General features: G+C 39.4%; 1 protein-coding gene across 3 annotated transcripts in view; it reads right to left on the bottom strand.

Annotated features, from left to right (window-relative positions):
• STK38 (serine/threonine kinase 38) overlaps nucleotides 1-13629 on the bottom strand; it is a 37949-nt gene extending 24320 nt beyond the window's left edge. The window contains exons 1-3 of one of the 3 annotated variants that reach the window (XM_081040623.1): nucleotides 13366-13629; nucleotides 9227-9359; nucleotides 711-762 (exon numbers count right to left, since the gene is read on the bottom strand). In XM_081040623.1, coding sequence (XP_080896749.1) covers nucleotides 711-762; nucleotides 9227-9357 — 183 coding nt within the window. In that variant the 5' untranslated portion in view covers nucleotides 9358-9359; nucleotides 13366-13629. Of the gene's footprint in view, nucleotides 1-710; nucleotides 763-9226; nucleotides 9363-13365 lie in introns of all 3 variants that reach the window. The other 2 variants (XM_081040624.1, XM_081040625.1) reach the window with 2 other exon arrangements.
• Between the last annotated feature and the right edge of the window lie 444 nt (nucleotides 13630-14073).

Below are 14073 nucleotides of genomic sequence, written 5' to 3'. Positions count from 1 at the left end.
TCACCAACCTACTTCAGCAATCCACTATTCTACCTTTTCTAATAAAGGAGGTTTAAACAATCAACATTTTCCTTTAAGCTTTGTTACATAAAAGTGGTTTTTTATATTTCCTTCTGGGGCTTTTTACACATTGCAGTTCATTTCATGCGCATTGTGTTGTTCCTACAAGTCTGGGGTATCTTCCACCATTTTCCTAGGTTCTGTGATTCATTCCTTTTTGAAATGAATCACAGCATTTCCACTGCCATTTCAGTTCCTTGCTCAGTTTCTTGTTAACTGTTTTTTCTCCTACCACATCTATGGGCATTGGAGAAAAGGGCTGATTTGAGAGGTATTTTGCCTATATAATGATTTCAGAAGTGTGTCTCACTTCTATGGAGCCTTTTCAGTGAGTTCTATAAAAGTATGCTGCAATTTGCTTTTTAAAGTTTTGATTTGGTTTCATCCTTTCCTTTTCTTGGAATACTAAATTAATTCTAATTAGTTTATTGTAACTGTGCCTAGAGACGTCTTCCTCTCCTGAGTACTTAATAATTAACTTCTCCCTTTGCATGAATACCTAGATCCAGAAGCGCACCGGCTCTTGGCTCTCATAAGTTTCTGTTACTGAGCCAAAACCCTTCCCCCACACACTAAGGCTAACAATTAGCTGAACAAGATATGACCTTCCATGCTGGGTTTCAAGGAAAAACAATTCCAATTTTAATTACCTCTTCATCTTTTAGGCCTTCTTCTTCCATCACTTTTTCTAATTTCTTTTGCCTAAAAATAAATAAAGCCGTTTGAATAACTTTCTGGAACGTCTATCTAAACATAAGAATTATTTTTTTAATGATAAAAACAGGCAAATCTCAAAAGGCCTCATTAAAGCAACAAATTATAGTTACTAAGACAAGTGAAAAGATTCCCACTCTTTGTTAGTTCTACATTTTGAAAAAGATTGTATAAGGTATTAATGCAACAAGAATCTTATTTCGAAATGGAAATGTCTCTCTCTCTTTTTCTTTCTTGGCAGTAGTGTATTTCCTCCTTAACAAACCACAGAACAGCTGGTGTTTGATAACCTCAAACAACAGCCTCTACCAGGGTGTTGTTTCTCTCCCTCTCCCTGACTGAAATCTACTTCCTTTATTTTTACATCTTCCTCCTCCTCCCTGCCACAGGCAGTCAGAAACAATTAAGGTAAAGGCAGAATTTGGAGATTCAAGGGAGAAAAATGATCAAAAAAAGGTGACTGGTACCACTATCAAAACAAGGACTCTATATCCTTGGAGTACTGAATTTTAGGAACTGCGTTCAAGAATATTTATCTACAGTCTCATACAGATTTGATAAAACAAAAAGAAATAATCAAAACTTCCTTACAGCCAATTCCATATAACCTTTACTTATTCCGCATAGCAAATGAGAGCACGAGGGCTGGAATCTCCCCTCCACCACTCATCAGCATTCCAGATGACAGGCAGTGTGAACAGGGCAGGGAGAATGAAAGTACAGGGCACAGAAAGCAAGGCCCGGAGTGTGGTGTGAGCGAGGCTCACAGCACTTGTGCCGCGCGAAGAGGGCTGGCTCTTAGTCTGTACACAACTCAGAACTTACGGGGGCCTGTGCACAAAGGAATGATGTGATGAGCTTTCTATTTTAGAACGGCAGCCAGCTGTAACAAGCTAATGTACTGGCAGGAAAAGCAACTGACAGAATGAGGCAAATTCAAAGCTTTGTAAGTATTCAGATGGGCAGTAAAGGTCTGGAACTAAGGCTGGAAACCGAGAGTGGAGTGGACAGAGCCATTGCAAAGATGACCAGCTGGCAGTAGGAGTCAAGGGAAAAATCTTAGAAATTCTTGTGTAGGAGGGTAATGACCACTAACCAAGATAGGAAACACAGAGAGGAACATGGAAAGATAATGGGTTTCACTTTGGTCAATGAATATTTACTGCATTAATAGTATTTAGTTAAAATGAATATATTGTTAGAAATCATTTTACAAATCCACAGTGTCAGATGATGAGTAAGAATGTGTGTCCAAACTCTCAGGAAGTGAAAAGAAAGAAGAAAGCACCTACATAGCTCCCAGTCTGCCCACTTTTCTTCTAGTTGTCAGAATATTTTGGGATATGCCTATGTGTGCTCTTATACTCCAGGGAGAAAGCTGTACTAGTGGTAGTTTCAGAAGGGTACATTAATTCCATTTCAGTGGTTAAATAGTAGAAGTAGGGAAGAGTAAGAAGAGACAAACTAACATAATAGCAAGAACTATAAGAACTCAACCACGCTCAGCTCTTTTTGTGCCTTTAGCATCAAATACCATCAGACCTTCTTCAAACCAGAGGCAGGAAGAATGGGGCTGGAGGGAGCAGGGAGAAAAGGGAAGGAGGAAGCATGGTTGGCAGCTAAGGATAAAGTCCACCACAATCCGGCCAGAACTGGATTTCAGTGGCCCAGAGGGGATCCAGGGTGCCACCTTGCCACTTTAGGTGAACTTTAGCTGATTATAATGGATTATAATGCTATTAGCCCAACAGCCAAAAAAAACCTCTACCCCTGTGTCACCATGACAGTCCCGAGGGCCAAATAAGGACCAAAATGCCCCCTCCCGATGGGAAGGAGTGGTCAGCAGGCACCCGCCTAGGAATACCTAACACCACCCTCACGTCCTGAATAGTCCACCCTTTCATTTTAAGTGTCACCAGTTCCCAAACCCCGCTTCTCTTCAGGGCAGCTGCTCTTCTCCGAGCCGGCCTGCGCTCACCATCTTGAGCGTGTTCTATCCTCCTCTAATAAATCTCCTGCTGGCGTGGCTTACCCAGGGCATCCTTGAATTCTTTCCTGCAACAAACACCCAGAACCGGTTTTCCAGCAAAATTCTGACCATATATTTTTTGAATGACCACACCAGACTGGGCTAGAAGTCCAATGTGCTGTCACACAATGTGTGTCACAAAAACGGCTCCTTCTGACTCTATCTTCAATCTAAATTCAAACCAAGTTTTCATAACTTTATTGCAAGTATAATTAAGTTGGTTTCAGTAGAATACCTGCCTGAGAGTAAAGCTACCGGAATCAACTCCTTGAACACAATCAGATTCTTTCATTAGAGAAGTTATCCAGAAAAAGCTTATCATGCAGAATTATCCAGGGAGATGATTTTTATTGTGACCAAGTCAACAAAGACCTGAGACACCAAAAGTAGCAAACACAGCCTGAAATGAGGCTTGCAAGTGACCTCCTCTGGGAGATGATACCCAGGAATTACTGGTAAGTGGTTTGATTAATGGTGGCATTGTGATTAAGCAAGAAAATAGCCATATTTTTTGAGATGCTACTGAAGTACGTAGGATTGAAATGACGGATGTTTGAAATTTGCTTTAAAACACTGAAGAGAAACAAGAAAAAATAAAATGGAACAGATGAAACAAATTTAACAACATCCTGATAATTACTGAATCTGAGGGATGAATATATGGGGGTTCGCTGTATTAGTCTTTCTATCTGTGTGTGTGTGTTTTAAAGTGCTTATAATAAAAAAGAAAAGCAGGCCTGTCTCTGGGGGCAGCACCAAGTTAGCTAAGACTCCAGCCTTTAGTGAAGTAGCTATTCTGCTCAGCTCCAATGTCCCAACCGGCCTCTGGGAGACACAGGCGCTTTCACACTTACAGGCCACATCCACCCTCACACCAGCAAGGCCTTCCGTGACCTCCACTTATTTTCATGTGAGCCCATTTCCCACATGAGATAGTAAGCACTTTTGAAGGCAGGGACCTCATCTGAATCCTCCTTCTAAGATTAGTGGTTTGTACATAGCAACTTTTAAAAATGTATGTTGCGAAATTTAAAAAAAAAACAGGTCAAAATATGTAAATATGCAGACCCATTCATGACTACAACTTGTAATTAGCCACCTTTTCTAAGCCTAACTTAGGCTGCCCTCCTAGCACAGCCTGATTCAGAGGCAGTGGGGATAGAAGAAAATGGCCAGTCTACTGTACGGGAGAGTAGACAATAATTTCTGTTGAAACACTTAAAACCACAGAAAGTAGTACAGAAATAAACATTGCTTGTTATCTCCATGATCAAAATTGAGAAAATTCTCAAGAAATACCCTAAAAATGAATATTACACAGATTTTGAAAAATCTCAACAAATTACTTTGGTTTGAGTGATGTCTAGTCCGTGAATCCCATTAGGAGGTCTAGACTTACCCATCCCTGGGGTTTAAATAAAACTGACACTTGCTCAATAATTACGGATTGCAACTCACCACCAGATCAGTTAGGAAAACCTGGGTAAGAACATCTGAGAGGAATAGCAGAACATGCTGGTTCTCAGGGTAAAATGTGGGAAAGTTCTTATTTGATTTTGGGGTGGGGTAGGGGGAGAAGCAGACCTATTAAATTAGACGTATTATTGCCTATTAAATTAGGTTTTTGTGGCTTTAGTCCAGCAAACTAGCTGGACTAAACATCACAGAAGAGTTGTAAGAGGAAGTGCCAGTTTCCTCAGTTTTTATTTCACACTGCTATAAATTATCCAAACCATTTTTAATGAATAACTAGGCAATTATCAATACCTACTGGGTTCCTAGCAGCACATAAGAGAGAAAACAGGAGAATTGCTGTTCTTAGAGAAGCTTACCATAGAGTCCACTATCAAAGGCAAAACACAAGTAAAGAGGACAAACTCGCCCTCATGAATGGATTCAGCTTATAGTCTACTACTAGTAGCACTAACGGGAGACCATCAGACAGGCGGGAGACCATCAGACAGATGGGAGACAATCAGACAGGCGGGAGACCATCAGACAGGCGGGAGACCATCCCACAGGTGGGAGACCATCCCACAGGCGGGAGACCATCCCACAGGTGGGAGACCATCCCACAGGCGGGAGACCATCCCACAGGCATGAGATGAGAAAGTGGCATATAATTGGGAGAAATATCAGATATGTTAAAGGAATTCAGACGAGGCACATTCAAACAAAATGAAAATTTGTATTACAAACTGATCTCAAAATTTACTAGCCCAGTACGTATTATTTCAAACTGCTAACCATGTATTAGCCATATACTCATAATAAAATGTTTTCTTTATCATCAATTGTCTCACATCATTAAAATTCTGCTTATTTAGCAAGTGTATGTTTCCCCGGCGATATCAAAAAGCTTGAGAACCCATATCGAACAGTTCTAATTTTAGAATACTTACTACTGCAATAAATCCTGTCAATCACTGTTTATCTTTTATAATTTTTTAAAATTTTCTAGGAATAATAAAACCTAAAATCATGTTATCAAATCGTTATCAACAAACTCAAAATCAAGTATCAACTCATGCCTAAAAAAGAGGGTGCTAAATGAAAAAGATTAACAAGGAAATGTTGATTCTGAAAAGCTCAAAGTATTTGCTGCTTTTTTAAATGAAAAAAATGGTAATTTGATAACAACAAAAATTACCAAACATTCTAACCCTCTTAAACATCTAACATTTTCTTATATATCGCTCTTTTCATGAATTTGGTCTTTAAGAAAAGCAAAACTGCCAAAGCTTTCGGAATGTCTTTCCATCTTAAGAATCCAAAATTTTAAAAAGCATTGATATCAACCCATTTTTATATCAATGGGCGTGCATTCTTAGTGTAAATCACAATGTGACACTTAATAATGTAAATAAACCTATGCACCACCTTATTCTTGGGAAATGTGATATATATCAATGATGAACCATAGGGCAGAGCCAGTAGGATTGAACACCAACTGACTATTAGCAAATAAAACAAATAACTTAACACTCATAAGCATTTGCTTTGTAACTATAACATCAGAAGTTCTGATTTCAAGAGAATGTTTGTATTTGAAAATAACTATCTCCAATAGGTGTCACATGGCTAGAGATATACTGTGTAAATTTATCTTTGGATTCCCCATGACGCTAACAATGGGCAATGTGTAGGCACCAATCTGTGAACAACCAGCTATAACATATCTTGCTATTTGACGTACAGATCTTCATATTTAAGGTCAAATCATGTAAATTATAATTTACACCCTCGAGAAAAATGTGGTTGCAAAAATCGTTATCAAAATATTAATATATTGAATCAGCAATATATAAAAAGAATAATACATTATGACCAAGGGGATTTTACCTCAGGAATGCAAGATTAGTTTAATATTCAACAATTAGTCCATGCCATGCCATTCACCATATTAAAAAATTGAGGAAAACAATATGATAATTTCAAAGATGCAGAAAAAGCAGTTGATGAAATTTAACACCACTCATGATAAAAAAAACAAAACACTTAGGCAAATATGAACATAAGGAAACTTCACCAACCTACAAAGGGCATCTTTGAATAACCTACAGCTAACATCACAACTAACAATGAAATAGTAAGTGCTTTTCTCCGTAGGCAAATTGGGAACAAAGATGCCTATTCTCACTACTTTTATTCAAAACTGAACCTAAAATCCAAGCCAATGCAATAAGGCAAGAATAAGAAATGAATACAGATTGGAAAGAAGTAAAACTCTCTACTTGAATATGACATGATTGTTTACATAGGAAATCCTAAGGAACCTACAAAAATAAACCACTAGAATAATTAGCAAGTTACAGAACATAAGGACAATATACAAAATTCAGTTATATTTCTAGATGCTACAGCAAACAACAGGAAAATGAAATTTTAAACACCCACTTAACAATAGCATCAAAAAATTCCAAAACACTAGGAATGGATGAAGACACATAAGACTTCCACACTAAAAACTATAAAACACTGCTGAGAAAAATTACAGACTTAACAAAATGGAGAGATATACCAGGTTCATGCATCAGAAGATTCAATATTGCTAAGATGTCAATTCTCCCCCAAAATGATCTACAGATTCAGTACAATTACAATCATAATTACATCAAGCTTTTCTGCAGGAACCTGACAAATTGATTCTAAAATTTATATGGAAATATGAAGAACCTGAAATATCCAAAGCAATCCTGAAAAACAGAAGAATAAAAAGCACAAAGTTAAAGACTTACACTACTTGACTTCAAAACTTACCATAAAGCTACAGTAATCAAGTCCGTGTGGTACTGGCACAGGGACAAATAGATCAATGAAACAGAATAGAGAGCCCATAAATACATAAACATTTATATGGTATTTAATTTTCAACAAAAGTGTCAAAGCACTCTGATGGGGGAAAAAATATTTACAACAAATGGAGCTAAAATAACTGGATACCTATAGGGAAAAAAACATCTCAACCCCCATATAATACCACATGTACTTATTAATTCAAGATAAGTCACAGAACTAAATGTAAAAAGTAAATCTATAAAACTTCCAGAAGAAAACATAAGAGAATATCTTTATAACTTGGGAGCAGGCAAAGGTTTCTTAGAGGCCACAGACTGCAATAACTATAAAAGAAAAAAATGCCAAATTCGATTTCACCAAAATTTAAATGTCTGCTCATCTAACGACATTGTTAAAAAAAAATGAACAGGAAAGCCACAGACAGAAACTATTTGTAAAACATATATATGACAAAGGACCAGTACTCTAGGATATATAAAAAACTCCTACAACTCAGTCAAAAAATTTAACAAACACTTCACAAAGGAAAATATACAAATGGCCAAAAGCACATAAAAATGTTCAACATCATTAATCATCAGGGAAATGCAAATTAAAACAACAGTGAGATACCACTGAACATCCACAAGAATAGCTAAAGTTAAAAGACTGACAACACAAATGTTAGCAAAAAATGTAAAGCAACTGGAACTCTCATACATTATTGGTAATATTTTGGAAAAAGAACTAGCAATTTCTTACAAACTAAATATATACCTATATATATTTATGATCCAGCAGTTCCACTCCTAAATATTTACCCAAGAACTGAAAACAAATGTTCACAAAAAAATCTAGATACAAATGCTCATAGAAACTTATTGAAAATAGCCAAAAATTTTAAAAGCCCAGATGTTTATTAACAGAAGACCGTATAAACAAACGGAGGTATAGTCAGAAAACAATATAAAGGAACAAATTATTGATAAAATAGCAACATGGTAGTACCTTGAAAACATTAGGCTAAGTAAAGGATGCCTTACTCAAATGAGTACTTACTATATGAATCCGTTTACATGTTCCATTTGTATGACATAGGCAAAACCAATCAATGGTACAAAGAAAATCACAACAGTGGTTGCCTGGGATTAAAGGAGTGTTTCCAGGAATGAAATTTTATGGGATATTTTATGTCTTGATAGGAGTTTAAGTTACACAGGTACATGCATTTGTCAAAACTCATCAAATGGTCACCCTTAAGGTTGTGCATTTCACTGTACACAAATTTTACACTCCCTTAAAGAAAACCACATACATACTCGAACTCTAGTTTGTTATACAAGCAGAAGTATTCAGAACTAAAATATACTAACATCCGCAACATACTATGAAGTACGGCAAAAAGTTAAGATAGATTAATGAACGGATAGAAGGATGGATATGTGATAAAACAACAAATGATAACTGCAGAATCTAGCTGATGTATTAGGTTGGTGCAAAAGTAACTGCAGTTTAAAAGGTCAAGAATTGCAAAAACCACAATTAGTTTTACACCAACCTAATATACGTGGGTATATACTGTACACAATTCTTTCCATTTTTTTGCATTTTTGAATATTTTCATAAGTTGGAAAAAAATTAATTATGAGTTATGACATGAATGGTATTCACTAGATTAATAGCTGGTACTACGGCCATTAACTAAGTGATTACTATGTGTGAAGAACTATGGTGGGTACTCATACGTGTTGTGTCTAATCCCCACAGCAATCCAGCAAGGCAAGAGGTATTATTCCCATTTTCCAGATGGGGGAACTGATACACAGAAAGATTAAAAACTTGTTACAGCCTCTGTTAACGACACGATTCTAAACCCAAATCTCCTTCCATTACAACACACTGCCTTGATAAACTCAGGACTTGGCCCAATTAATTTTTCTATACTATCACAAAATGTTGTGTTATTGACAGTAGAAATAAGTGCACTTTGGGAATCAATGACACTGTCATTCCATTGTAATGGGATAGGCTATAACATGGCTGCTATTACTCTTGCCTCCTATCAATGATATTACAAATGTGTTTTACGATGACAGACATAACTGTCAAAACCGTGACACAATTTTCTCAAACAAGATTCTTTACCTCATTTCTCGTTCTTCATGTTGAGCGATAAGGTTGCTATAAAAATTCTCCAGTGTTACTTTGGTCATTGTCACCCTTTCCTTGGTGTGATTACTCATGGAGGAGCAAGGTGTCGAGCCTGTCATTGCCATGGCTGCTAGATACAAAGAAAAGAAGTCCTATTAGTTTTGGAGTTAGAATACACCAATTACGTGTGCCCCGACCCTATTCGTAGGAATGTACATTGGTACAACTTTTCCAGAGGATAAACAGGTAACATTTAACAAAAGCCAGATGAACAGAATACTTGGTGAAAATAAGTATATATTAATGTACTATGACTCCGAAATCCCATCCTTAGGTAAAAGGCCTAGAGTAATTGTCATGCAGGCTCCTAAGGGGACATGCAGAAGGATGTGTATTAGACGACGTTCATCATGCCATCATTTGTGTTATGAGAAGTTGGAGGCAATTCAGTAAGGAAATAAATAAAAATGCTGTGAATGCATACAAAGAAATACCATGCAGCAATCAGGAGCAAATCTACCTGTACCTAAAAGTGACATGAATGCATCTTTAAAACAGTGTTGTATGTTTTAAAAGGAAGAAAACATGATCACAAGACCATATGTGTAAATTAAGACCACATAATATAGACACAGTATAATTCTTTGCCATCTAGAAATCTCCTCTGGAGATATCCAAGACCTACAAGGATTCATATACAAGAGGCTTCAATGCAGCAGTAAACAAAGGAAAGCTAGAAATAACTTGAATATGCACAACAGAACTCGTTATGAAAAAGTCTTATAATGAATTATACGCAGACAATGAAAATATGTTCAACTGTTTAATGTCAGGGGAAATGTTTCCAACCCAAGTGAAAAGAACAGGTTACAAAACAGAACGTATACCATGAGCTCAATTTTATTTGTGTGTTTACTATATGTGCAGAGAATTATTAGAAATACATACATAAAAATGTTATTAGTGGCTTAACTCTAGGCAGTAAAAACACAATCGATCATTTTATTCTTGTTTATGCTTTCCACTTTTTCTATATTTTATTCAAAGAGCATGTACTATTACCATTAAGTTACCAATAACTTTTAAATTTACAATTTCTAGTTTAAAAAAATTCTATGACTCAAATGTCCATCTATATGTGTGTATATATATATATGTATATATATATATATATACACACATATATATATATATATATATATATATATATATATATATATACTCTGATATGTCTTATGGTATTTGATAAATGTTCACTGTCTATTTGAATTTACAAGTCAAAATAAAGACCTATGATGGAAACAATATTACAAAGAAAAAAACCTGAATCATAATTTTAATGATGGAAGATACCTCAAAAATAAGGGACCTTAACTTTCTAGTTTTCCATATGAGAAAACCAATACCGAGAAGCTTTAAATAGCTTATAGAACATTTTTTCCTAAATTTAAATTTCACTTTCCCAGAAATTTTTGCCAACCTATATTGTCACACTTTGCCAGATGGCTCACCAACCTTGACTTGCTCCAGCACTGCAACAAGGCTCAATATTTTATCCTGTCATACCTTCCTTCCACACAACCTACCTCTAAGTCTGTCTTTTCATCCCAAAACAAAGCTGAGTAAAACTCAGGAGAGGCCAAGATCCATTTTCAAAGACAGTGCATTTTATGAAGTTTTCTGAAGGTTCTCCCCTTAATATGTCTCCCCTTTTTTGTTTTACAGATTAAACTAAGACTTTTAAGGAATGTGCAAACACTTGTTACTACTAATAAAAAGACTTAACATTAAACAAATTTATAAAGTGGTACTCAGCGAAAAACACAAAGAATAATCCTTTCAGAGCAGAGATTCAAAATCAAGGCTCTACTTCAGTCAAACATTTTGATTTATGATGTGCCAAAATGATCAGTAATCACAAATTCAAGACATTTAATTCAGCTCTACCTTACTAAAAAAATGCTATTTTTTATGGAAAGTTTCTGCTAATACCAAAACAAACGCAAGAGTTTTTAGGATATCAGAATTGGAAAAAATAAAAAATAAAAAAGACAAAAACCCCTCTGTTTGGTTTCTAAAGCTTGGGTGTGGTTCCTTATTTGTCAGCCCTTACCCCCTCCACCCACAATGAAAACCACATGCACTTGAAGTTTAGTGAAGAAATTTTAAAACCAGATTTAAGAACAACGCTGAAGCAAGTGAGCACTTTGTACTCCTCCCTTGTCTGAAAATTTCTGGAGACCCTTTATATATTTTAACAACTTAAATCACTTCCACTTAAAAATACAACAACTAGAGAGAGTTTAAGCCTGAGACAAACAGTACCTTCTGTATAACAGGCGGTTAATAAATGGAAGTTGAGCAAGTTAATGATTTTTCAGTTGCCAATAAAGCTAAAAGAACAAAATTACATTTACATTGATGGATGTATAAAACTGGAGGGGAGGAAGTTTGACCCATTTGAGTCACTGGCATGACTTATCAACTTTTAAAAAGACCAACAACAGGCAGTTGAGTGCACTCCAAGATGCTCACACAGTAGGCCAGCCAATGGTCTAGCACAATGGTTTTCAGCCCTCACATGCAGTCTCTAATGTAAGGCAAAGGTTGCACTGGCCTTCCCTTTTAACCTTTCTTCAAAACTTCCTCCTCCACCTCTTCCTTCACTCATAAAACAGTTAGCCTAATTCTAACAACCTTTCATCAAAAGATACAATTACTCCTGCCATACAGCAATTTATAGGCTTACTGGGCCAACCAAGCACCTTTTTACAAGACAGGGCTTTCCCTCGTGTTTTTGATCGTTCAAGCCTCCGTGCCCTGACCCTCAGGCCATCGGAAGCCCTGCTCCTGTTCGTTTCATCCTCCGTCTCTGCAGAACTAGGGACTAATAGGTAGGTGAGAAATTTTTAAAAGTTTAAAAATGTCAACGAAAGAATGTGATCCCAGTAAGTCACGGGCAGGTACAGTAAAAGGAGATCCAACGAAAACCATTGTTTTATTTACTCTCCATCGCTGTGCCTGGGTGACTGATCTTACAACGGTACTGGGTTATCTCTATAAATACCCCTTCTCTCACCAGTTCGTTCTTCCCTCGTGACGGACAATCTAATCATCTTTCCTTTGGACAAGGCGACACTGGGGCTGAGACTTTCCCTTAAGAGTCACCTATCTAATTTCCCCAACTGTAAGCCACTGGAAAGCAAGCACCTGGTCTTAGACATACCCTTTCATATCCTCCCCCGTCTCCCGCACAATGCGAGGCGATGAGTGAGCACCTTATAAAAGATTTACAAGGAAAACACTCATGGCTTATGACCCTTCCTAGGAGTTGAGAAGATGTACGTGTGACGGGGACACGGCTGGGACCCGGAATGGTTGTCCACGCGGGGCTGCGGGGCAGCGTCCTCCTCCTCGTAGGAGGAGGCTGGTATCTAGCGCTTGGGGTGGGAGAGGGGTGCCTGCTACTGGGGATGGTTGACGTTGAGGGCGACCCCATCCACTGCCCCGGCCCATGCTAATTCAGAACCAAGGTGAGCTGAGGGGACAGGCAGCACCGGGTCCCCTGCACCCCAGCCTTCCTCCGCACGTTTCACAACGCAGTTTCTCTTTGCGTCTCTGAGTCAATTCAAAGCGCGGCTGGGAGATGTGACAGCGCTACCAGCCTCCTGCCCACCTTCTGAGCCAGACTTTCCTCTAAGGCCTTCGTGACTTTCCTTTTCCACTGTCTTCTTTAAAAAAAAAAAAGGGGGGTCTTCACTACGTTTTCCTGCGATTTGAAGTTCTCCGAAGCGCGGCGCCCGAAGACTCCCCGTGGGGACGGGCGCGGACGCAGAGCCACCACGCCCCAAGGTGGGCTTTCGACGTCTCCGCCTCGCACACCAGCTCGCGGGTCCTTAGACAACCCCCCCCCGGGGAAAAAAGAAAAGGAGGTGAACACTGGAAATGAGCGGGATCCAGGAAAGGACTGAGCGGAGGCAGAGAGCAGACAAAGCGGGCGACAGCGGCTGAGGAAGCGCGGAGACAGGGCTGGAAAGACGGCGCAGTCGGGAAGGAGAGAGTCCCCCAAGAGTCGGGGGCAGCGGAGACGAAGGGAAAAGCCTGGGACGGACGGAAGGCAGCCGGACACTCACCAGACCCCCGAGGGACGCAGGGCAGGGGGCGGCGGGCAGCCGCAGACGCCGGCCGGGCCAGCGGTCTCAACGTGCGGACAGGCGAAGCCCCAGCGGCAGCAGCCGACCGGCCAGAAGACGAGGGGAGGGGACGGGCGAGGGGCTCTGAGGTAGGGACGACGGGCGGTTGTGGGTGAGGACGACAGGAAGAGCCCCAACTGCCGGAAAAGACGGCAGCGCGGAGGGGCCAAGGCAGCCGTGCTCCCCGCCGCGGAGAGGGGCTGGCGCGGCGGCCGGGGGCCGGGACTGCGCGTGCGTGAGTTCCCGCGGCGGGGACTTCAGGACTGCGCGTGCGCGGCCGCGCCCCACCTACCTACACTCCTCCGGGTTTTACCCGAGCGGAGAGCTGAGGGCAGAAGTGTGGGGTGTGGGGCGGCCCCGGGGTGGGCTGGGCTGCAGGCCTTCCCTTTGTGTTTTGTGCTTTTTGCGTTTTGTTTTGAAATAATGACAGACTCACAAAAAGTTGCCAAAGTAGTACGAAGAGGTCTCGTATACCCATCACCCACCCAACTTCCCTCAACATCTTACATAACTATACTACGTTATCAACACCAGGAAATTGGCATTGGCACAGTGCAATTAACTAGAGCAATGCAATTAACTAGATTACAGCCCTTACTCGGTGTGGGGACAAAGCCCCAAAAAGCAGTTTCCAGGCTCTCGGCCTCA

Source organism: Rhinolophus hipposideros (assembly GCF_964194185.1).
Source record: "Rhinolophus hipposideros genome assembly, chromosome: 3".
Lineage (NCBI taxonomy): Eukaryota > Metazoa > Chordata > Mammalia > Chiroptera > Rhinolophidae > Rhinolophus > Rhinolophus hipposideros.
This window is presented reverse-complemented; position numbering and strand designations above follow the sequence as displayed.